The following is a 24,577-nucleotide window of genomic DNA, read 5'->3' as shown; positions in this document are numbered from 1 at the left end:
TACATCACTACATTCCCTATATTCCTGCATCTCGTATATGCCGGCATTTCTTATACCTCGGCATCCCTTACATCTCTGTACCCTTTATATCTCTACATCCCTTACACTCCTGAATTCTCCCTGCATCTCTTGTATCCTTTCAACCCTTATAATAAATATATTATAAACAATATACTTATGGCCACTGGTTTGAATAAAGATAAGTAAAAGTAAGTAAAGTCTCGGGAAAAATAATTTTAAATTTAAATTTTTGCAAAATTTAGTTCCTTTTTTCGCCACCAGAGGGCGCTGATTCGACGTCGAAGATTTAGTTCGCATTTTTGCCGCCAGAGGGCCGAAAACTTTGCAATGTTTAGTTCCTTTTCTCACATCCAGGGGGCGCTGATTCGACGACGAAAATTTAGTTCGCATTTTTGCCGCCAGAGGGCCGAAAACTTTGCAATGTTTAGTTCCTTTTCTCACATCCAGGGGGCGCTGATTCGACAACGAAAATTTAGTTCGCATTTTTGCCGCCAGAGGGCCAAAAACTTAGCAAGGTTTAGTTCCTTTTCTCACATCCAGAGGGCGCTGATTCGACGTCGGAAATTTAGTTCGCATTTTTGCCGCCAGAGGGCCGAAAACTTTGCATGGTTTAGTTCCTTTATTCACCTCCAGAGGGCGCTGATTAGAGATCTGAAATTCAGGTGAAAGGGATGCAGGGATGTAAGGAATGTAGGGATGTAAGGAACGCAGAGATGTAAAGGATTTTTTTTTTAACATGGGGAAATCTTGCATAAGACCCTCCACCGACCCCTTGGCGAGGGTTGCGGGGGAGTGTCAGATTCCTATTGACTAAAACCCCATCCTCTCCCGATCCCGCTCCGCTGTCTCTTTCTGCGACATTACCTCCTCGCAGAAGGAGGCAAATGCAAATAGAAAAGTATCTCCTGTGAATTAGGCATAATGACTGCTGGCTCGTGGTATCATACCCAGTAGAAGGGACACCTTCCCCTCCACTATTTTCGCTAGCCCTAGAAGGTCACTGAGCGTGCTCGAGGGTGTAAATACATATGTACCTATATTCACCTCAGATTGTTATTGATGTTATTTTTATAACCTTTTTTACTATTACAGACTGTTTTATATGAAAAATTTGTTAAGTAAAATCTGTATCATGAGGTATATTTATCACATGTTATCTGTATAGTACTTAATACACTTTATATCATATTTAAAAACATTAATGAAGTAACTCTTATGTTTTTTAAGTTAATGTTAAAAGTACTGACTGACGATATTTGAATTAATTTGTTCTTAAATAAATATTTCATTGACGTTGAAAAAAAGTACGACAACGAATACACATTAATTAAGCAAGAATTATGGAAAAAGAAGGTATATGATCCAAAGATACATTAAAGGATTAAAAAAAACAAGTATATTTTCTTTTTCTTGTTTTTATTTTCCAGAAATTTGTCTGTACTTTAACAGCATTATTAGAGATGAAAAGCATGTATCTGCTGGAATGGCTGCTATTCGTACATTACTTAAAGTCTTGGAATATTCAAAATGTAAGCATATGTTGATATAACATTTTGAGGTATATTTATGTTTTCATCGAACATTTCATTCCATCGCAGCAGAAACAGTTCAAGAGCTTAGATATTGTCTGCAAAATGCGATAGATGCTATGAGATCTACTGAAAATCCTGTAACTGCTATCGCATCTGGTAGCGAATTGTTTCTTCGTTTTATCACTTTAGCTACATTAGATACACCGGTAAGAATGCTTACATTCTTTTTATTACAGTATATAATAAAATATAATTATATATAATAGTATATAACAATAACATATTTGTTGTTTTTCTTTTTTGGTTAACAACTTGTACAGCTTTCAAAATTATATGGTATTAGTCATTTGCAGAATGTAAAGGAATAATGCTTCACAGGGGAATGATGTTCTATGAGAAATTAGTGGCTGCAAGAGGAAAAGTTGCAAAAGTAGCAGCGCATTTTATTAAGGATGGTTCTGTAATTTTTGTTTTTTCCATTAATACTTTATGATATCTTGTACAAATATTCCTTCTTACAAAACATGTCATTTGTTTTAGAAAATACTTACTCATTCAAAATCTAGAGTTGTATTGCAAGCAATGAAGGAAGCTGCTGCAAGTAACAAAATATTTGAGGTGTATGTAACTTCTTCTTCTCCGGATAATAGTGGGTAAGAATTCTTGACATCATTAAATTGCTAAAACAATCTTCTTGACTATGTGTTTTTACCTCTTTTCTTCTTCAATTGATAGTGAAGAAATGTGCCAAAATTTAACCAAATTAGGTGTGTCTTGTACACTAATATTAGATTCTGCAATGGGATATGTAATGGAACAGGTTGATATGGTTATGGTTGGAGCAGAAGGTGTCGCAGAAAGTGGTGGTGTTATTAATAAGGTATGTTTGATTTATAAATTATATATTTACACGATCAGTTGCTATTTTCATTTATTTATCTGTAGGTTGGCACATATACGATGGCTATGTGTGCAAAAGAAGTAAAAAAACCGTTTTATGTGCTAACGGAGAGCTTTAAATTTTCACGAATATATCCTTTAAATCAAGTCGATCTACCAAATGAATTCAAGGTAACATTTTTTATTCATCATTTTTTTCTAGTACAGTTAAATATAGCATAAAATAATTGAGAAATGTTTTCTTTTTTATATCTTCGCTTTACAGTATACAGCAAGCACCCTAAAAAACGACTTACAAAAAGAACATCCGTTAGTTGATTATACACCACCTCATTATATTAGTCTTCTTTTTACCGATTTAGGTATTTTGACACCTTCGGCTGTAAGCGACGAACTTATCAAGCTGTACTTATAAGAAACGTATGTACTAATTACAACATTATCCATTTTAATGGGTTTATTTTAAACTGTGGTACATGTTACATATACATTTAAGTTTAATAAAAGTATGAAGACGATATACAGTACAAAAGTTGAAGTAAAACTGCTTATATGAAGACAGTACAAATTTAACAGTTTAACATAAGAAAACTCGAGCTTTACAAAAAGTTTCAGCACAACATTTATTAATTAATTTTTAAAATGATAATGAGTATTGAAAAATGATAATTATTTTTGTTTACATTATTGTTCAAAATAATACATAATAAAATATGTATTCAGTTGTCTTTCTGTTCTATGATATGAATTTTCAGTTGTTCCATTCTGTTTTTTCTTTTTTAAATCAATTTGCATGCTTCACGCAGTATGTATACATATGTATATCACCATGTATATGTATATGCATATCATTTAATGCAATTGTACATAAAGTATACGCACTTTAATAGTTAAACGTATATTGCATATTGCACAGCAACAATTAACATTAATTTCAATAAAAACAAAAAGTTCATAATACAAGTATAATGAAAATTACGTTCTAGAAATTTTAAATCTTAGTACATGTATAAATATACAAAATTTTCGGATTTATTTTCGTATAGTGTAGTTCAATAGAACGGAACAAGCAATTGTATAAAAATAAACAGAATATATATATATATGTAATCATGAATTAATATTATGTTATTAGTTTTACTCTTTCTACATTACGTTTTCTTCAACATTTTTGTAACAGTATCATTAAACTCTGGTCTGGACAAAGATTAAACAAATTGAATTTAATTTGAAAACAAATGACTACCAACAATTGAAGAAATGAAAATATACGGTTTCTTTTTTAATTGTCAATTATAATACTGCGTTTGTAACAAGTAAAACTGGATTATGATTTGGACGGACGAACAGTTTAAAAAATTTGGACGCAAGATTACTAATAAAAAACAAACAAAATGCGAAGAATAAAATACGATACAGTGTCATAGTACGCAATAATACATATTCACATAATTTTTTTCACAATATATGTATAAACACAGCAGAAACGAAAAATATATCTATGATTTACTGCGAAAATCTGTACGTTATAATACGCTATTACTTTATCTTAAAATGGTAAAAAAAAATTACACACGTGTAGAACAAAATAACCCAAGCTTCATGTTCCTACTTCTTTAAACACAATTACGCTACTTCATTAGATGTTAAAATTTCGTTCTGAAATTACCTATGACGAACATGTCACTACTAGATGAAATTTACATCTTCTATTTTCTATTTTTATTTTCTTTAAAAATCAAATGTGTACAATACTTGAGATTTTCATCGTAAATCATAGATACATCACGTACGTATGTTTTGGTACTAAGCGTCGGTTGTTACAGCTCTTTGCGAGCTGTTATATATAATTTGATAAAATGATCTATAACTGTAATAAACGGTGTAAAAGAAATATTATTCATCATACAGATTAATACCGATTCAAGTTTATTCTTTATAAATACGCTTGGGACAACGTCTCAACAACAGTATAAATCTGATCGAAATGTGGACGTTTTTCTGGCTCGTATTCCCAGCATCGTAACATTAAACGATATATTTCATCGGGTGTATTTTCAGGAGCTGGCATTCTGTAACCTAAAGAAACCAAAGTTAATCCTTTTAGTAAAATTTTAGACGTAAGAAGAGATGCAAAAATTAAACCGTCTTTTTTCGACAAAACATTACCTGCATCTATCTTTTCACGAGCTTGGGAATTAGACATTCCACTGTACGGGCTTCCACCTTTAGAAAATATCTCCCACATTAAGACTCCGTAACTCCAAACATCGCAGAGCGATGTATATTTACCTAAAGGAAGGAATGAAAAATGATATCGAAAAATTTTAGACATCTGTAATATACTATACTTATACTATACTATACTTTGTCAAATACCGAAATTTAATGCCTCCGGTGCAGTCCATTTAATCGGGATCTGTTTCATACCATCTGAAACGATATATTCTTCTTCTTCTCTGGACATTCCAAAGTCTGATATTTTTACTATAGATTCGTACCCTAACCAAAGGGGAAAAAGATTGTTATACATCTAGAGGTATTATTTATAGAGTACTAGAGGTATTTTGTAATAAATAAAAATTTATTTGTTATATTTACCTACGAGACAATTTCGGGCTGCTAAGTCTCTGTGAATACAATATTTAGATTCCAAATAGCGCATACCTGCAGCAGCATCTTTGCACATTCGTAGTTGTTCTTGTTGCGTGATGGTATTAGCATTTTTTCTTAAATAAGTTAATAAGGAACCACCTAATGTATATGCACATTCGGCATCAATAAACGATTGTATTCTAAAATTTAATTATCTTAAATAAAATTATAATTTAATCGTCAACATACCGGGTACCAATTCCATAACAATCATGATAGGTTGTTTTTGAACACAAATTCCGATTAGTTTTACTATATTCGGATGATCGTATTGCTTCAGTATCCGTCCTTCTTGCAAGAACTTGCGTTTTTGTTCGTCTGGTAATGTTACTTTGCAAGTTTTTACAGCTACTTCAGTCTTACAAGTTTTAAGTTGCGCTTTATATACATCTCCAAAGTTGCCCTAAAGAAACGAACATTTTTTTATATTTAAAGAGGAATTTAACCCCTTGACTTACAATTAAAACGGAATTTGATGCGTCCGGAAAATATTATTTAATTTGGCTCAGTTATGTGCAAGCTTAAAAACATTTATTTTGAAATTTGCATTGCTATATAACATTTAATCAGGTTGATATATAATGTTAATGGACAATAATTAAGTAACATTATAAAATAATAATACTGTACGGCGTCTCCCAGACACGTCATTGTATGTCAAGGGGTAATTGTATGTTAAGGTAAGAATTTTTGTTTTTTAAATTTCAATATACCCGTCCGATTTTCTCTAGAAGGATTACATCGTCGTTATTAAGTTCCCAACGTTCACGTAAAATTGGTGTTTTGAGAATAGCTCCTGATCGGCTAGTTACAGGTAATCCGGATAACCACTGATGTTTTATTAACTCTTGAATCGACGGAAAGGTAGGACCTTCGAATCTATAATGTCCCTGAAATTTATATGAACATATTTTGTTATACGTCTTTGGTAGATTTCATGGCGTAATCATATGTATACATAACTGTTGACTCACTTCAGGTGTCGTTTGGACGATAAAATGTTTATGCCCATCCCAACAAACTGATAAAACTATTTGGCACTCGTCGTTTCTCGTTGTTTCGCGTACTAAAAAGTCTCCATCGGTTACAAGTAATCTTACTACTTCTTCTCTTGGCAAGACACCATGAAACCATTCTTCTTCCATAAGATCGCCGTTTCCACTTCCTTTTTGATTAGTAGTTAAATGCGATATTCCACGAAATGGTACCTAAAATTATATTACACACGTATTCGATCCAACTTAACTAGGATTAATAATTTCTATATATTAAAAAATCCTACGTTTCTTTTATCCATATTATTTCTATTTTAAGATAACATCAAACGATGCATCACACGTATTAGAAGCTTTTAAAAAACTCAAACTTTATTAGACTTTTGCTTAAAACAAAAAAGAAAACACATGCTTAATGTTAAAGACAGAACGCTATAAATAATAATAATAATAATAATAGGAATATATATATATCAATTACTTCCAGTTTTTAAAAATGTTTGATATACTTTTTTTTTTCTTCAATCACGCATAAAACAAATTATGAGTATGTACAACAACTGGGTAACATATATAGAAAAACATACAACTGGTAGAGTATTATCTGCGTTTGAAGTGGGACCTTCACTACTCGATCTAACTGTTCCATCTTTTGTGTCGTTTATTATCGGTAAAGATTTGAAGGGAGACCTAAATATTGTCATAAATCGTTGATTCCTTCGTAACGTAAACAGACCAATATCTGCAACTGTATTTTTCTGGAAGGCAGTGGTACTAACTAATATTAATTCTCCAGAGAAAACAAGTTTTTATTTGAGAACCATGATTGAAATTGAAATTATAAAAAGGTGCATGTAATATTTACAGAAATATCTACTTTTTTAAAATGTATTAATTAATTACCTTAGTAATAGCAGGCGAATCCGTGAAAGAACTCTCCATAGAAATATCATATCCCGGTGGTAATTCTTCGCAACCTAACTCATTTAAAGCACCTCTAATTACGTCCACTTGCCGCTGAAGTTTTTTTTCTTGACAACGCAATCGTAACTCTTCTCTCTCGCGAGAGTAATCCAAGATTGATATTCTAATATAATCGTAGAAATAAACATATTAAATATACACGATATGAAATGAAGTATTTGATTTTAACAAAAACAAAAAGGTTTTACTTGGAATCGCTATTGTTCTCTGATGGATACTGAGCATTTTGTCGGCTTTGTTGAGCCGTTTTTAGCGAAGCTTCCAATTCCGTCAACCGATTTCTCAACCAATCTATCGTCAAATTATCTACCGTCAATTTATTTGGTAATAATTTTCCTGAAGTATCGTCCACAAGGTTCTCGTCGAATGTAAATCTTATCGGAGATGTCGGTCGCGTTCTGTATCAATTATTATAAATAAATTTTTATTTCTATCCTCATAATTTACGAGAAAATGGAAACATCTTAGAAATACCTATGTTTCCCTATAAAATCCTTGTACTCTTCTACAGGTTTCACAGAATCTACGGCTTTTTGCATCCGTAAATGTATCTCTTGAAACTTGTCTGTTGTAAAATCAGAATATTTCACTATGTCCTGAAGTATGGCTTTCCTATCGTACAAAGAAAGAGACTTACCATTTGTAATGTAACCAATAAATTACCATAATAATTATCGTTAACATTTACCTGTTATATAACTATGTGTTTGCACAAAGATTTTATAAAAAAACAGATTACTGATCGATGATGTAAAACAACAAAACACATTGCAAATTGATTCGGTTGTAATAAAAATAAATACTTACCATGACGTAACAAATTCTTGATGAATTGCCTGCTGTCGATTAAGTAAGCTGGGTAAATAACAAGTTCTTAAATCGTGTTCACATTCTGTTACAGCACCCAAAAGTAACACGTACTCGTTATGCGTGAGGTGAAGCTTTCTACAGGCTTTCTGATACTTTTCTCTTACATCGTCCAGCTTTCTACCAACTCTCCCAGCTAACAACATATTACAACTATATACTAAATGAGTTTAAATAAATAAATAAATAGATAATACAAATATTAACATTTAACATAATGTTCCTCAAAACGGGATCTCATCAGTTTATACACCTCTAAATTCTTCTGATATTCTAATTTCTTTCTGGCAACATCTTCGGTCAACTAAAACATGCAATAGGTATAACGCACGACATTTTGGATATTATCTTTCGCAGGTAACACTGATTAGCCGATATACGTACTTGCTGAAACTGATTATTTAACCATGTCTGTTCTTCTTGATACAGTTTCCTGGCGCGTCTCCTTTCAGAATATAACGTTGCAATATGTTCAACTACTATCGCTTCGATAGTATCTGCTTGTTGCTTGATTAATTTAGCAGTCTGATCGATAGAGTCCATAATATCTCTCCAACTCTATAACAATAGGACTATGTAAGCAAATATTTCTGAACAATCATTTATACATACTAAAAAAATATGAAAATTTATCTTATTTTTGATGAAATACCTGTGCTATAAGGCTACCAACGAGATCCTCGTTGCGTTCAATTTTTTTCCCTTGCATCGTTAAAGAGGTAATCGTCGTCGCATATTCGCGGTCTGATTTAACTTTAATCGTCAGACATCGCCTCATCGTTTCAAGAAGCTTGATCTCAGCATCTTGACGGGCGAGTAACGCCTCGTGCGATGACTGTCCTTGCAAACTCGTAGAAAAGCCCATCCCGCTTATGATGAAAAACTAAATATCGCCGTCTTTATTGAGTTTTCAAATGGTATTACCAATAAAGATTCATTCTTACGCTGAACGAATATAATGACATTAATGGTCAAAGAATTTAGCGGATTTTAATAAACCACTTATTGATGTAATGCATCTCCGGCACAAGTCAGTATACGTATTATTTGATTCTACTCTCGTACATCGTTGCATTCACTTTGATGACTGAGATCAACATTTATATTTATACAGATCTAATGCTGTAAAAATCTACTTTTATTTGTAAAATACCGTCACGAAACAATAGTTGAGGTAGACGGACAATTCTATTCTGGTAAAAGAAATAGGAAACGAATCCCGCTATATATATTTATATCATTTATATATATATGCATATATATAACTCCATTTCAAACTTATGTATATAGAAGTTTAAATCATTATATGGTTTATTAAGCATTAGACAAAATTAATAGTACAAAAATTTTATGCGCAAGTTGATTATGCTAGTTTAGCAAATAACATTTTTTTAAATCGTATTGCATCGACTTACAAAATGTTTCATCGATCCTTAAGGTATAATCGCCTTTATGAAAATTTCGTTCGTATACCGTTCATTGCGTACGAGCTTTGCACCAGCTAGTAGTTTAATTGTGACTGAAGTATTTGTAGTATTTGTCCTCTTCTGGTGCATGCTTACGTACGTACTTACATACACGGCAAAATGGGTAAATACTTAGATCTTTCATGGACAACCTTAAAAAAGAATCCCATGGTAAGTAAAATAATAAGTGAGAGTTGTTTGTTCGCAGTGTTACTATTCTTTATTTTTTTTCTAGCTGCTTCCATTACTTTTTTGCGTTGGATTTGGAACAGTGGGATCGGCAGTATGTCTGTTACGTGCCGCTGTTCGAAGCCCTGATGTTGCGTGGTTCCCAAAGACGAATCCTGAACCTTGGAATGAGTATCGTGATAAAAACTATAAGGTACATTTTATAAATAACAAAAAAAGATGATAGTTAATTATAAAGGATTAACATATTACAAGTTAACGGCAATCGTTTTCTATACGTATTTGTAAGAGACTTGATAATTCGATTTTAATTTTAACTTTCAGTTCATAACAATTCAAGATAATCTTCCTAAGAAATCACCAGCTCCTGAATACTAAAAATATATCGTGCATCTATTGATTAGTATTTATTATAGACAGTTAAGGTGACATCAAGTAATTTCAATATGTATCTGTTTATGACCTTTGATATACTAATGATCGTCAAATAGATATAAATAACAAATAAATTGTATAGCTTTGTATTCTTTTGTTAAATATACTGTACAGAATTAAATTACATCGGTGACTACAGATCCAACAAGACTGGACATGCTTTTGTTACAAAAGGGACATGATTTTTGGGAGCCTCAGCCACCCCTAGGTAAGGTTAGGTCTGCACAATTTGTGACAGTTCTGTCTGTCTTAACAGTTCCTCTTCTATGATACCTCGTACTCGGAACTGAAAACATAATTTTAACTCCTTTAATTCTATTTTTGAGAAATAAATCAAAATCAGTACAAGACCGAAATATTAAAATAATTGACAAATTTGTGTCTTAAAAAGACCGCCATAAAGGATTTTTAAAATTCGATCTCAGCGCCATCTATACAAGAATTGTGGAAACTACTCAACAACTTACCGACTTATCACGCGGTAGTCGGTAAATTGTCGAATAGTTTCCGCCAGTTCCGTATAGATGGCGCTAGAATCGAATTTTAAAAAATACTCAATTTATGGCGGTTTTTTTAAAATGCAAGTTTGTCAAAGGAGACGAATCAATTTTTGCGCTATCTGGTGGCGCATTTGCTAAACGCGTAATATATTCAATATCGATGAGTTGGAATATTATTGATAATTCTTGTTTAGTTGTGCCAGGTTGGAAGCATCATTATGTTACAATGCAATAAAAAGTTCTTGAGTAAAACATAGTATTATTGCTTTTAACGATAAATATCCTACTGTTACTCTATCATATATTTTCAACATTTATTTTGTAATTTACATGTACAATCTACTGCGTAAATTTATACGATTTAAAGTAACGCTCACCTATTTGTTTTACGTAATATAGTAGAAAGTTTTTATCATAATATTGTATTTTTAATTGCGCGCGTGTGTGTTATATATACATATAAACATGAATTTAACTTGGGAAGAATTTTATGCTAAACATCCACCACCTCAAGATTTTGCTCAAAGTGAAGCATTACTGAAAGCATTTACAGAAAGACAATTTAAAAAAAACAATAAAGTTGTATTAGTTACGGTAAGTGTTTAACTTGCTAAGTATTATATATTTCATTGCATTAAGATAGCATGTATGGATCTTGTAGAGTGGTGGCACAACAATACCTTTAGAACACAATACGGTAAGATTTGTTGATAATTTCAGTGCAGGAACTAGGGGATCTGTATCTGCAGAATATTTTTTAGAATCTGGATATGCAGTAATATTTATGTATAGGTAATTAATAAATTACAAATATTTTATATATATTTATAGAATCACCATTTTATCATATTAATATTTATTATTTACTTGTTGACAGAATTAAGTCTTTAGAACCATTTTCCAGACATTTTACAGGACAAAAGTTTTTAGATATGTTAGAGGTCAATGAGCAACTAGATGGAAAATCTACTGTTGCAGGTATATATCTTTCCTTTTTATCCTGATTAATTAATAAAAAAATCAGTTACACTAAATTGTGTAATTGATTTAATTGTAACATAACTATACAATCCATATTGTGTTTGTAGTGTTGCCACAGTATACAGAGAAGTTGGCGACAATACTGCATAAATATAAAGAAGCTCTGAATCAAGACAGACTATTGCAACTCACTTTCACAACCCTTTCTGAATATCTTTGGCTTCTTCGCTCTGCCTGTCAAGCACTAGCTTCTTTTAAAAACAAAGCTATTTTGTATCTGGCTGCTGCAGTTTCAGATTTTTACATTCCTTCCAATGAATTGGTATACACATTCAAAATTTTCTATAAATACATCACGAAATCAATTTTAACAAAATTGTTAAAATTTATTTATGTGTAAAATCGTTTTCAATATTTTTAGGCTGTTCATAAAATTTCTTCAGATGAACCGCAAACAATATCCCTTCAATTGGTGCCAAAAATATTAGCTCCTTTAGTAAGTCTGTGGGTTCCACAAGCATTTGTAGTGTCTTTTAAGTTGGAAACTGATGAAAGCCTTTTAATTTTAAAAGCCAGAAATGCACTCAATAGATACAAACACAATGTGAGTAATTTCAATTAATTTCGTTAATAGCATACTGTAAATTAATAAAATATACTGTTTCTTTGTACACACTGAAACTATTTTTGTTCCAGCTGGTCATAGCAAATATGTTGCATACTCGAAAACAACAAGTAACAATCGTCAGTCAGGAAAGTAATCATGTCATTTCTCTTACTAACGAACAGTTGAACAGAGGTGAGGAAATCGAACGGTTAATTGTCAATGATCTTGTTGACAGACACCAAAATTTCATAAAGTCTACAGGAGAAAGTAGTTGATGAATATTCCCATTACATGTTAAGTTTAGAAAGATTTAATACATATATGTATATATATGTATGTATATACATTAAATTAATTATATTAATATACCGAGATATTTAAGAGATCTATTATAGGTTCTGATCTCATTATTTTATATATAGTAATAATATTTACATACAGATGTGCATACACGTGTACGTGTATACTTATACAAATATGCACCTTTAAAAAGAATTTAACTTGTTTTAAATTGTTTTCACTTAAATGTATCTAGAAAATTACTTTCTGATGAACATATCTCAATTTTTTAACTAATGATTCGAAATCATATTAATAAAATGTTAGTTTTCAAGACTTGTTATATACATGTTAATTTTATCAATTAACTGTCTATCAGATGCATTACATTGTGCCAGGACAAACTTTAATGCTGAAACATTTTTTTGTTCTACTGCTGTTTGAACCGCTTCGTTTAGCATTCTGTAATATCGTATTAATTATTTTATTAAGTTTGTCGTAACAAAATAAACATGTTATCCTGATATTAATTTATATGTATACTTACTTTAGTTTGACAAAGTATTTCACTTTCAGCTCATCTTTTACTTTAGGTAAATATTTCTTTGCCTCTCTTTCTTTGTTATATTTCAAACATTGATCTACAAATGGCTGAAACGAATGAAAACGAAAAAAAACTAGAAAATTGATTGATTACTTTAACAGCGGAGTAGAAAAATTACCTCATAACCAATGGGAGATTTTTTGCTTTTAGAAAGCTTTTCTAGTTCACTCCACATATCCTCTTTTGCTAAATAATGTATTCGTAACCACCAATATCTAAAAACAACGTTTTCACATGTGTTACACATTACATATGTATAAAAGAAGAGTAATTCACAAGCAACTGAGAAGTGAAATTACTCGTCATACCTTCGATCTGATATTCGATATTCCGATCTCAATTTATCTGCCAATTTTAATTCATTGTGTGACAATAATATCTGTACTGTATCGTGAAGCGGTTTTCCAACGATCGATTCGTGTAATATATCTTCTAAAGATCTTTGATAGCGTAACAATTTTATTTGTTCCTCTGTCAAAGCCGCGTTGGTATCGTTACGAGCTAACTTGAAATTTTCTTGAGCAGACTGCAATAAAGCTTCTCTTGCCATTGAATTCTAAGCGATATTAATCGTATAAACAACTGATTGACCAACGATATTAACAAACATAAACTAAAAACTTAAAGGTTTAGTTATATTATTAAGTTGAACCAACCTTTCGCTGATAACTTTCAGTAATAAACCATATCGCTTGAGAATGAAAGTCATCGTACTGATTATAAATATCTCGAAGTGTTTCCCGATTGTGATTTTGACAATATTTAATGTATAAGGCCATCGCTAAAGGACAACGGCTTATGGACATCTGTCAATCAATAACATGAATCGTACCAAACTTTGTATTCTCTCAAATACTTTTCATCGAACGGTAATCAATTATTTACCTGGAAGTCGCTGAGCGTCATATTTTCCCTGAGGTGAAGTATCACTGTATAAACCAAGTCAGTATTTCCACTGTCAACGGCTTTGCTTAAAGCAGCTCTTTCTTCTCCAAGCGTTAATAAAAGCGGTACCTGTTGGTGTGCACGTGGTTCATAATCTATCAGCTTAAAAAGAAAAGAAAAAATGTTAAATGTGACAATAACTCAGCCATTAAAATGATGCTAATTTCTCTTAAATAGTTCCATAGAGAATAAAGAATTCACTTTGATAGCTAGCTGTTTTCGACCGCAATCGGCTGCTCGTTTTGCAATTTCGCTGTAAGAAACTCCGGGCGCGTATCCTAATTTATCGGCTATTTCTTCTGCTATTTGCTCCTTATCCAACTGTGTTTGTTTGACCTATTAAGAAAAACAGGAGAATGATTAAGACATACAGAAATACATTCAATAAAATAATTAATATTTGAGAAGAAGCAAGCATATTACTTTATAACAAGCCCAATGAGCTAATATTCGACTTTCTCCTTCGATTTCAGGTAACTGAAGATGTCGTGCAATTTGTATGCTTAAATAATAGTGTCTCCTCGCAACGAGCCTATCTAACAATACTTGACTCGTTAAAACAGTAAATCTGTCATTATTAAGTAAATAAACCTTATGAAAATGAATAGGAGGTACATAGTATGAGTTAAATAAAAGGATACTGAGTATACGTTAATGGAATTCCAATCGCAGGATGTCTAACCGCATTCAAAACTCTCAACGTTCGACACATATTAACATAATAGTCAGGATTGACTGTTTTGCTAAAGCCTTTTCCGAATTTGGCTGCCTAGGATAATCAGAAAGAATATTGTATCGTTCATTTGCCGCAGGATGCAAGTAAGAATAAGAAGCAACTTAGAAATCTTACTCTCATTAAAAGCTTTTGCGTTTCAAAATGAAATTCATGACCAGCACCATCGATACAAGCTTTCACCGCTACGTCTAATTTATCTTTAACCAAATCTATGTAACTGTCAGCTTTATGGCTCTTCTTCTGAAATTGTTTCGAAGCTTCCAAAAGATAAGACGCAGGATCGGTTGAATTAATACCAAAAATCTTTTGAACAACGCTCGGTACTTTCTGTATCATTTCATGAGAAGAACCAGACAGTACACGCACACCATCAATCTCTGTAACAAGATGTACCGGACCGTCGTAAGTGTACATTATTACTTCGGCCGTTCGACCGACCACCATTACGGTACTACTCCAGCTGCATACTACAGCTTCAGTTCCACACCTAGAAATTTCAATGTATCAGCAAATCGATTAAAATGGTATAGATAACGACAGAAATGATATACCGACCATGCTATATTTTCTAATGGTTCTTTCATATTGGTATAATGCTCGCAATATTTTTTCTTAAAATCAACAGAACCTATGTACAAATGACCGGTATCCGTATAAAGAGCGATATGACGATTATTTCCAGACACAGCCATGGCTATTACACTGTATATTTTATTATGTCTGCTGAAGATATTGTCCTAAAGAAAGAAATATATAATTTGTTTAAATACCGGGTATAGATTTTGCTCACTTTCGAACATTTAAAGCTTTTACATCATACAAATGGTACGTGGACTGCGTTTTGATACGACTGATGTACAACAAATATTCCATCTCGGTTTGATAAAATTACACGAGATTCCCTGTCGCAAAGTACTAAACACCAACAATCTATGGAGCCTCCGTGCCCTGGAGCAAAAAAAAACGTATGATAGATAAAGATTGAATTTATGAATTAAGGATGATACGGAATGTTGTTCAACAAACTCACTGGGAATTTCTATTTGTCTAACTTTTGGTTCCACCACGTTATTCACTAGGAATATACGATTAGTAGAGGTCAAAACTGCGATACCTGTACCAGTGTAGCTGACAAAGAACTTTGCCTCTACAACTTTGGTATCTTTCACTTCCTGATATAGAAGAAAAGAAACAATAATATAACCATAATGTCTAAATTAAACCATGTATATATTATTTGGTTCATTCAATGATGACTTACATTTCCCATGGTAAAGGCATGTTGATAAGTGCCAAACATATCGTATATGTGAACCATACCATCGTCTTGTATACATAACAATTCTTCTTGCTGAGACCAACCTAGATAAACCAACTGCCCACCGCTCCACTAAAACAATTAATCCATAAAATTTCAATATCAGAGGTTTAATCTGCTTAAAAAATAATTGTATCAAAATAATGGTAGTTTTGAAAGACATACTTGTAACTTGGCTGTTAATTTTCCAGACGATGTGTATAAATATATCATAGGTTTACTGGTTCCTTGAACTTTAACCAATTTCTTTGGATTCCTGGTAATTGCAATGGAACCTCCATAAGGAGCTGCTACTAAAAAATTATTATTCGAAACCTCATGTTGGAAAGATAATGGATAGAGTTCGAATTTTCTGAAAAAATTATTGTTTTTCTTTAACCATATAAACCTCTGTAAATATTCTTTCTTTAAAGTTTATTATCAATTTATGTATAATCTCAATACTATTACCTAAAGTACACGTCTCGGCCCAAAGGAAACCAATCAGCAGTTAACATAGCCGACATTTTTCTGAGTAATATAATTCTGATGATAAATAATAATAGAGGAAGAAGAATAAGCGACTGTGTTTGAGATTTACGTCAACTTGCAGTGCATAGCAGTGTTTATCAAAGTCAGAGTGAAATGCGCATGCCTCATCATGAACGGTGACTACAGATATAAAACTGAACATGCCTTTATTTTCAAGGAGTCTCGAATTTCTGCCTTGAAAACGGCACCATAATGGCATCATAAAAGTTCATAAATTGTTTCTAGAAAATCAGTTGTTATTGATTTTTCCCTGCATGTCCATAATATATCACCTTGCATACCGCCATTGCTTCCCGCTCTCCTGTTACGAATTTTTTTAGTTCCGATCCCGTCCGCTACACGGCGCCATTTCAATTATTTTAAAATTTACTTGCCCGCGTAATAGAACCGTATGAAAGATTGAACTGGTTTAGTATCATGTTTTTAATAATTAAAACTTTGAAATAAAATTAAATGTAAGTGTAATAATATAGTCACTACAGATACAAAAAGACTGGATAAATCATTGTTTCGAGAGGTCATTGCTTTAGAGGGTTTTAGGTACCCTACAGACAGCCGGTATGACAATCGTCTCTGTTTTACCGGCCGAGTAATCCGGATATGTACCTCGTTTTACAACATTGTTAGGTACTAAGGAGATTCAGAATTTCCCGTTTAGCAACATTGTTACGAGCATCGAAAACTTGATTTTTTTCGATTATCAATATCGTTACGAGCCCCGGAAGCGCGATTTTAGACCGTTTACCACGTTTACACGTTTAAACAACTAAATAGATAGTAAAAGTATTGGAAAATGCGTAAATACATGTAAGAGGAGGAAAGGGCGCAATGGCGTAAGATGGTGATGGTACGATAAAAGAGATATCAAGGTAGCTGAACGAGAAAGGAGTATGGAAGACGGTAAATATGGAATTGTGCGAGGGTAACGGTTCAGGCAGGAAAGTTGGTGGCGATACCGCGAACAGACGACGCAATGCGATGGTGCCAGTGAAAGGTTGTTCGAAGAACATTCCTACGTCCATCCGATCCCATCTCGTGCTCTTTTCTCAGGCTGCAAACGTGTATTATATAGATGGATGTATGCATACAGGTACATACACAGGGGGGGGGGGGGGGGGGGGGGGCGTATCGGTGTACCCTTCATCTGGCTGTTTACCGTTTCCCCTACCTGCAAATCACGCCTCGTAAGCCGAGGTTTCTCGAGTGTAAGTAAAGTCGCGCGCGGTCCCCGTTACAAGACTCTGCGAAATCAGTGGAAAAGGGTAGAGCGCGCGTTACGCTCCCAGCATTTTCTCTTTCGATCTTTTATTACGATTTTTCATCGGTGCGCGGCTGGCCGAGTAGGTACTTGCCGTTTATCTCGTTCAGCGCGAAGAAGTTAGTTGGTTCGTTACTTTTTACGATAGATCAGACTTTGTGAAAAACTTTCGATCGATCTTAATGAAAAAGAGAAGAAGAATGGGAGACTGATCTGCAGTAAATTAATCGACTAATCGATTAATAAACCGATCAACGGGAAAGCGAACAAAGAGAAACGGGATAAAAGTGAAGCTAGAGAAAAAGGAAAAGGAGAGCTGCGTGAATGTGCAGTCTCGTAGACCAGCAGGACCACCTACGGATGATCGCTATGGCAAACGATCACGTTCTTTGACGCGTTTGATTCGTACGAGGAAATGGATGAAGACATGCAACGATGAAGAGAGAACGATTTGGTTGTTGGTATTTCTAGTCGGTTCGAATTATTACGTGGAATAGCTACTATGAAAAGAGGGTAAGTGGTCGCGTTGTTCGTCAGTAAATGACTCTATTATTCGTTTTATGTAGCAACCGCGCTCGAATTTAATGCTAGATGTAATCCCATGGAACAGGATCATACGGATACTTTCTAACGGAACCTTTCGAACGAATCTTCTATTCGAACGGAACGGAACGGAACGGAACGGAATGAAACGAAACGAGTGGATAATAAGCGAATAAGCGGATAACCGAGTCAGGTCGAGTCGCGAGATGCAACGTGTAAACGAAAGCGAGAGAAAATCGAAAGGAAAACGAACCTTGCTTCACGAGGGCAATAGATAAAAACGCAACGAATTCAAGTTATAAAATACTTTCGAGAACACGCGCGCTTTCTTCCATCTTCAAACCTGTTTTCCGCGAGTTTGCGGCCAGTTAATCGCATCGGGATCGAGCAAGTATTTGCATCGATTCCCATTCGAATCTTACGTACGCGTCACATTCCATTAGCATGCATCACGCGTGTCTGCGTTACGGTTCGGGTTAAAAACGAGAAATTCTAGCTCGATTGAGAAAGAAAAAAAGAAAGGGAAAAGGGGAAAAAGAAAATACGCTGATCATTTGGACATTCGCAAGGAACAAGTTTAGCGACGAAGCGGGACGAGCCTGTAGTTCGTATAGCGGACAAAATCACCGTTATAGGAGGCCGCAACAGATAGCCACGTTTCAAGATACTTTGATCGTACAAGCTTGACCAAAGCAGGCCATACGTTCTTGTTTCTTTTACCGCCTCGTCTTTTATCGCGTTCCTTCTGTTGGATGACCAACCATTCAAATAACGATAATTTTATTTAACCTATAGCGAATGAACCAACTCATCATAGGGATTATTATTACTGCTTGGTCTCCGGGCACTCAGTCCTCTAGGGACCATTGTGCCCGTCATCATAGGGGTAGTCCCTATAGTCAAAAAACAGATTATTCACCTTCGTCACTCAGTTAGTCATAAGGGCTAAGGTCATCCTCCCCCACTAGGTTATGAATATATTATACAGGGTGTTCAACAACAGGTGGGCAAAATTTTAAGGGATGATTGTAGGGATCAAAATAAGACGAAAATCAAGAATAACGAAATAGCGTATACTCCCTGACCATAGGTCCTGCTCAGAAAGAAAGATGTAACCAGCGAGTCGTGTACTTACTTATTGCGTTCCATTGCGTATTTCATCATACACGTAATTCTGTTAGTTAAGTTCGGCGTGAGACAAGGAACTACTTGAATAAACTTTCATACTTAAAAAGCAGTCGTTTCTTCACCCAGATTCCAACACTTCTTTCCCATCGAAATTTCAATTTCTTCGCCGTATTATCTTCCTACGATTCGATTACTCGCTTTTGGCGGTGGGTTTGAATAACAATGAAAGTAAATTGAATCGAATGATTCTGTAAACAGAATTATTTGAATTTCAGGTGGTACTTGCCGTTGGTGCTTTTAATTTCCATCGTTTCCTCGTCGAAGCAAACGGGATGGATACCGTGCATCGAGTTGAAACGAGATTTGCAAGTACCTTGCAAATGTTCCGTTTCCACGGAATACAGCCGCTCGATCGAGATGAATTGCGACCGGGCGATCTTTACCCGAGACAACGTGGACAGTCTACGGGAGGAGCCGATCGTTTCGTTCAGCCAAAGAAACAGCGGATACCAAAATCTACCGGAGGATTTGCTCGAATCCGCGAACTTAAATTTGAGGAAACTCGATTTATCCGGCAATTCGATTCATAGGCTGATGGGTCGCGCGCTTCGTGCCCAGACTCTGCTGACCGAATTAAAGATGGCCGATAATTTATTGGGCGACAACCTGAATCCGATATTTTCGAGCAACGAGTTTCACGGGATGAAGGAGCTGAGACTGCTCGATCTGAGCAGAAACGGTCTTCGAAGTATCGAAGAGGGTATATTCAAGGGGTGCGACAGCCTCGAGCAACTTTACTTGGACGGTAACAATCTGACCGCGGTACCGACGATGTCGCTGAAAGGACCAAAGTCTATCAGAGTGTTGTCGCTGTCTGGTAATAATATCGGTACGTAGGAGTAAAACGATTGGTATTTGAAACGATATAAAACTTTCCGTTTCAGTTTTCTTTCAAATGCATAGGGATGTGCGAGAACCCGAAATTACGGGCTCGGGCGGGCTCGGAAAAAATCGGACGGGCTCGGGCGGACGTCCGATACATCCCTACAGTCGGGTAGCCCGACTTTTTCGGGTTCGATCGGGCTCAGTCGGACTGAACCTTTGGTAGAACCCTTTTTCCACATAATAAAAATTATCTTATTCCAAAATTCCATATAAAACAGATTTTGCACATGTTTATTGGCCCGCGGGAGCTCGTTCGAATCAACCCGACTGAGCCCGATCGAACCCGAAAAAGTCGGGCTACCCGACTGCACGGACGCCCGCCCGAGCCTGCCCGATGTTTTCCGAACCGACCCGATTAGTCGGGCCGCACATCACTAAATCGTATAAAAATTATAAAAATTATAATTTTTCCTTTCATAGCTTCGTTACCACGAGCCGCATTTTCGATGATCGGTGATTCGCTGTTGCGATTAGATCTGAGCGATAACGAACTGTCTCATATGGAGGATGACGCTCTTTCCGGACTGGAACAATTGTTGCTCTTGAATATATCCCACAATGATCTCGGCCGTTTTAACAGTGACGTATTCAAAGGTATAATAGAGAGAGAGAAAGATTCAATTAACATCGACTAACATCGAATCGATTATATCTACAGGGGCTTATAATTTACTGCAATTGGATCTGTCGGCAAACTTCCTTCAAGAATTTCCCAGCGACGCGTTGAGACATTTGACGGACTTGAAGTTTCTCAACGTTTCCAACAATTTAATTACCGTAAGCAATATCTACGTCGCGATACGTTTATCCGATCTGATCGGTTCACCTTCCAGGAGATAGAACGCGTGCAGCTGACGACGCTGAAAGAACTTCAGGTACTGGATCTTAGTCGGAACAACATTGGTCGGCTTGGAGCAAATACCTTTTCAGATCTGTCCAGCCTCGCTAGGCTCGACTTAAGCTTGAACGTTTTACGCACGGTAGGTAAAGAATAGAATAAAAAGGTAAAAGGAGGAGTCTACTTAACGGGATTTCTATCGTTATTCACTCAGGTGGAGGAATCGTCGTTCGACGGTTTGACCGAGCTAAAGTGGCTATCTTTGCAAGACAATAACATCTTATTGGTACCGGGTACGGCTCTAGCGAGATTACCCTCGTTGACTCATCTTCACATGGAGTTCAATCGTATAGCCGCACTGTCCACCGAGTTGATCAAACCGACATCCTCCAGTCTCGTTAGACTGGCGCTTACCCGAAACCTGATGCGAGAAATACCGGCTGGCTTGTTTCGGGATTTCGAGAATCTGATCGGCATCGAGTTATCCGGAAATATGCTGTCCAGCATCTCCAGCGACACGTTCTCCGGACTAGAGGACACGTTGCTCGACTTGGACGTTTCCTTCAATAGGTTAACGTCGATCGGCGAACTTGCTCTGAAGAAACTGATTTCTCTTAACTTGGCCGGTAATCGACTGACGCGGATCAGGCCAGAGACTTTCGCCCAATTGCGGACGCTCGAATTTTTAAACTTAAGCTCGAATCCGTTGTACGGAGGCTTCCCGCCGGTTTTTCCTTCCTCCTTGCTGAACCTGGACGTGTCGCGAACCGGTCTAAAGATTTTACCGGCGATATTATTCCGGAACCTCGAATCCATCGAGAGAATATCGATCGCCGGAAATCGTTTGGAAAGGATCGAGGAAGCGACGTTCAACGATCTTCGCAACCTGTCCAGGATCGATCTGTCCGGAAATCGACTAGAACTGATCGAGAACGGAGCTTTCGTGGGCTTGATCGGTTTGTACGAGTTGAACTTGCGAGGGAACAGATTAAGCTCGTTCGCCGGGGAACACTTCGATACCGGGACCGGTCTTGAGATTCTAGACTTGTCCGACAATCGAATAGAACGATTCTCCCCGACGGCTTTTGCGATTCATCCGAGGCTGAGGGAGCTCGATCTGTCGGGCAATCGACTCGTCTACTTGCCGACCGATTACTTGAAACCTTCGCAATTCTTGGAGGGGCTTCGATTGGCCAGGAACAGCTTGAGACGCATCGACGAGTTTGCCTTTTCTCAGCTCGGCCGGCTTCGCGATTTGAACCTGGCCGCGAATCGGATCGAATCGGTCGACGAGCTGGCTTTTCACAACTCTACCCAGCTACAATTGATCGATCTGTCCGAAAACGTTATCGAAACGTTGAGCGAAAGAACTCTCGAAGGTCTGCTCCGTCTCGAGCATTTGAACCTTCGGGACAATCGTTTGAACACCTTACCGGATACGATCTTCGAGCCGAGCAGAGTCCGCACGGTCGAGAGCATCGATCTGGCCGGAAATCGGATCAACGAGATCCCGATCGTATCCCTCCGAAGACAATCTGGCTCCTTGTCCAGTTTGAATCTTGCTCGTAACAGGATGGTCGAACTGTTCGATCAGGATATCCCCGGCAATCTGAAGGACCTAGATCTCTCGGACAATCCTTTGAGCGAGAACGCGATCAACCGAATTCTCGGAGAGGCAAAGATTTTGCGTTCGTTGAATCTTGCCAATACCGGTGTTAAACGTCTGGTCAGATTGGAAACACCTTTTCTCAAGCGACTGAATCTATCCGGGAACGATCTAACGAACGTTCCGAGCGACGCACTAGAACGCACCACCATGCTACAGAGCTTGGATCTCTCGAGGAACAACTTTTCAGATTTTCAAAGCGTGATCGGTACTTTGAAACGATTACCGGTGCTTCGTTGGTTGGACGTGTCTGGAAACGACGCGGGAATCTTAAATGAAACCAGCTTCGATGGCTTGAACGGCTTGCGTTTTCTTAACCTGTCCGACCTGCCCACCTGTACCAGGATCGAGAAGAACGTTTTCAAACCGTTGCCGAAGCTACGCTCCTTGTCGGCGTATAGCTACCCGAAATTAGGTTACTTCGACCTGCAGGGGATTCTTAAAGGAATGAACGGTTTAGAGACGTTGGACGTCGAGGTGAAGGATTCATCGGTGAGCAACGAACAGCTATCGATACGCAGCCATCCTCGGCTCAAGGAATTAACTCTGCGAGGCGAGAGACTGAAGAATCTAATGTCTAGCTCGTTGGTCGGCGTTCGAGGACCGACCTTCTTTCTCGGTCTAAAGAACACCTCCATCGACTCGATACCCGCCTCCTTATTCTTCCCGGTGCCGCGTTCCACCCGCTTGGAGCTGGACGTTTCCGGCAGTAAATTTACCACACTGTCCGCTCAATTCCTTGCCGCGCTCGACGAACGAACCGGCTTCGTCAAGATCAACGGCCTCCAACGGAATCCGATCAACTGCGATTGCGACGCCAGGCAACTGTGGAAGTGGCTGAAAACGAACGGTAATGGCCACGCGTCGAGCGTCCTTTGCGCTGCTCCGCCTCACCTCCGCGGGGCTATTTTCACCAATCTGACCGAGGATCGATTATCGTGTTCCAACTTCTCTTTCGTTTCTTCTTCGCTGTACGATCAGTCGGGCGATCGAGTACCGGCCTCCAATAACTTGGAAACGACGCTTCCTTCCGTTGGTCATGCCTCTGGTAGGTCGACGCTCCCAGAGCCCGACATCATTTGGACAGTGGCCCCTACGGTCCGTAACTCTGATCGCAATAAGCATTACAACGAGGATCGCGTGCTTACCGCGTCACCGGGTGCGAACGCTTCGGGAACCGACGATACTTTGATCATCGGTATCGTTGGCGGAGTAGTCGCGTTCATAGCCTTCATCGTGCTGGTCATTTGCGTGTGCCGTTTCAAATGGTCCGGCCGAATAGAGCAAGCGCGTTTGGCTGCTCTGGCCACTAGCAGCATTCCTGACGTTTCGATGATCAGAGGTGCAGCCAGCACCTACTCAGGCAAAATCAATCACGATATCTACGTCGGATCTTACAATGGATCGACGTTGGATCGCGGAAACGGACCGATCGTTCCCCCCGTTCCGACCACGCCCGTTCAAATGATGCCTTACGTACAACCACCGATACACCTCGTGCACACCCTTTTACCTCCCACACCGCAATCCCATTCGCACTCGCAATCGCAATTACAAGCACAACAGTTTTACGGATATTGCGATGCTCCCTCTTTACCTATGTACATTGCCTGTCCTACGGATACTAAATGCGACAGATAACTTTTCCATTCCA

At 36.9% G+C, this 24,577-nt stretch overlaps 6 protein-coding genes across 13 annotated transcripts; 4 read left to right on the top strand and 2 right to left on the bottom strand.

Annotated features, from left to right (window-relative positions):
• The first annotated feature begins 857 nt into the window (after positions 1 to 857).
• LOC114872030 (translation initiation factor eIF-2B subunit alpha) lies at positions 858 to 4,369 on the top strand. Of its 4 annotated transcripts, none has more exons than XM_029178795.2 (9): positions 858 to 1,374; positions 1,449 to 1,550; positions 1,620 to 1,759; positions 1,897 to 2,013; positions 2,094 to 2,206; positions 2,289 to 2,433; positions 2,499 to 2,624; positions 2,719 to 2,873; positions 3,634 to 4,369. In XM_029178795.2, exons 1-8 carry the CDS (start codon positions 1,362 to 1,364, stop codon positions 2,866 to 2,868), a joined length of 906 nt encoding a protein of 301 aa, XP_029034628.1. In that variant the 5' UTR covers positions 858 to 1,361; the 3' UTR covers positions 2,869 to 2,873; positions 3,634 to 4,369. The 4 variants fall into 4 exon arrangements, with proteins under 4 accessions (XP_029034628.1, XP_029034610.1, XP_029034618.1 ...); XM_029178777.2 differs by having other exon boundaries at positions 861 to 1,039; positions 1,114 to 1,374; positions 2,719 to 4,369; XM_029178785.2 differs by having other exon boundaries at positions 861 to 1,158; positions 1,249 to 1,374; positions 2,719 to 4,369.
• On the bottom strand, positions 4,161 to 9,147 carry LOC114871883 (tyrosine-protein kinase Fer). Of its 5 annotated transcripts, none has more exons than XM_029178442.2 (15): positions 8,607 to 9,147; positions 8,339 to 8,512; positions 8,162 to 8,258; positions 7,895 to 8,090; positions 7,562 to 7,699; positions 7,276 to 7,485; positions 7,007 to 7,190; positions 6,691 to 6,861; positions 6,083 to 6,316; positions 5,822 to 5,998; positions 5,298 to 5,511; positions 5,055 to 5,207; positions 4,833 to 4,955; positions 4,623 to 4,745; positions 4,161 to 4,532 (listed from the first exon to the last, which is right to left on the bottom strand). In XM_029178442.2, the coding sequence occupies exons 1-15, from the start codon at positions 8,817 to 8,819 to the stop codon at positions 4,390 to 4,392; spliced, it is 2,550 nt and encodes an 849-aa protein (XP_029034275.2). In that variant the 5' UTR covers positions 8,820 to 9,147; the 3' UTR covers positions 4,161 to 4,389. The 5 variants fall into 5 exon arrangements, with proteins under 5 accessions (XP_029034275.2, XP_029034291.2, XP_029034283.2 ...); XM_029178458.2 differs by having other exon boundaries at positions 8,339 to 8,526; positions 8,607 to 8,697; XM_029178450.2 differs by lacking the exon at positions 6,691 to 6,861.
• Positions 9,148 to 9,419: 272 nt separating this feature from the next.
• LOC114872073 (NADH dehydrogenase [ubiquinone] 1 alpha subcomplex subunit 4-like 2) lies at positions 9,420 to 10,170 on the top strand. The gene is made up of 3 exons (XM_029178849.2): positions 9,420 to 9,591; positions 9,656 to 9,802; positions 9,934 to 10,170. Exons 1-3 carry the CDS (start codon positions 9,541 to 9,543, stop codon positions 9,985 to 9,987), a joined length of 252 nt encoding a protein of 83 aa, XP_029034682.1. The 5' UTR covers positions 9,420 to 9,540; the 3' UTR covers positions 9,988 to 10,170.
• A 290-nt stretch (positions 10,171 to 10,460) lies between these two features.
• Positions 10,461 to 12,747, top strand: LOC114872026 (phosphopantothenate--cysteine ligase). The gene is made up of 6 exons (XM_029178755.2): positions 10,461 to 11,138; positions 11,206 to 11,336; positions 11,422 to 11,522; positions 11,633 to 11,847; positions 11,947 to 12,129; positions 12,222 to 12,747. The coding sequence occupies exons 1-6, from the start codon at positions 11,010 to 11,012 to the stop codon at positions 12,405 to 12,407; spliced, it is 945 nt and encodes a 314-aa protein (XP_029034588.1). The 5' UTR covers positions 10,461 to 11,009; the 3' UTR covers positions 12,408 to 12,747.
• On the bottom strand, positions 12,342 to 16,696 carry LOC114871908 (vacuolar protein sorting-associated protein 16 homolog). Its single transcript, XM_029178490.2, has 16 exons — positions 16,465 to 16,696; positions 16,180 to 16,366; positions 15,958 to 16,086; positions 15,727 to 15,868; positions 15,517 to 15,644; positions 15,252 to 15,433; positions 14,811 to 15,183; positions 14,602 to 14,729; positions 14,384 to 14,528; positions 14,162 to 14,296; positions 13,901 to 14,062; positions 13,672 to 13,821; positions 13,324 to 13,571; positions 13,134 to 13,230; positions 12,959 to 13,062; positions 12,342 to 12,873 (listed from the first exon to the last, which is right to left on the bottom strand). Exons 1-16 carry the CDS (start codon positions 16,518 to 16,520, stop codon positions 12,735 to 12,737), a joined length of 2,505 nt encoding a protein of 834 aa, XP_029034323.1. The 5' UTR covers positions 16,521 to 16,696; the 3' UTR covers positions 12,342 to 12,734.
• Positions 16,697 to 17,733: 1,037 nt separating this feature from the next.
• On the top strand, positions 17,734 to 24,564 carry LOC114871824 (protein artichoke). Its single transcript, XM_029178285.2, has 6 exons — positions 17,734 to 18,316; positions 19,750 to 20,363; positions 20,840 to 21,013; positions 21,078 to 21,196; positions 21,253 to 21,399; positions 21,472 to 24,564. Exons 1-6 carry the CDS (start codon positions 18,306 to 18,308, stop codon positions 24,562 to 24,564), a joined length of 4,158 nt encoding a protein of 1,385 aa, XP_029034118.2. The 5' UTR covers positions 17,734 to 18,305.
• The last annotated feature ends 13 nt before the right edge of the window (positions 24,565 to 24,577 follow it).

This window comes from Osmia bicornis, chromosome 3, assembly GCF_907164935.1.
Source record: "Osmia bicornis bicornis chromosome 3, iOsmBic2.1, whole genome shotgun sequence".
Lineage (NCBI taxonomy): Eukaryota > Metazoa > Arthropoda > Insecta > Hymenoptera > Megachilidae > Osmia > Osmia bicornis.
The sequence above is the reverse complement of the archived record's forward strand: the minus strand, read 5'-3'. Positions and strand labels throughout refer to the sequence as shown.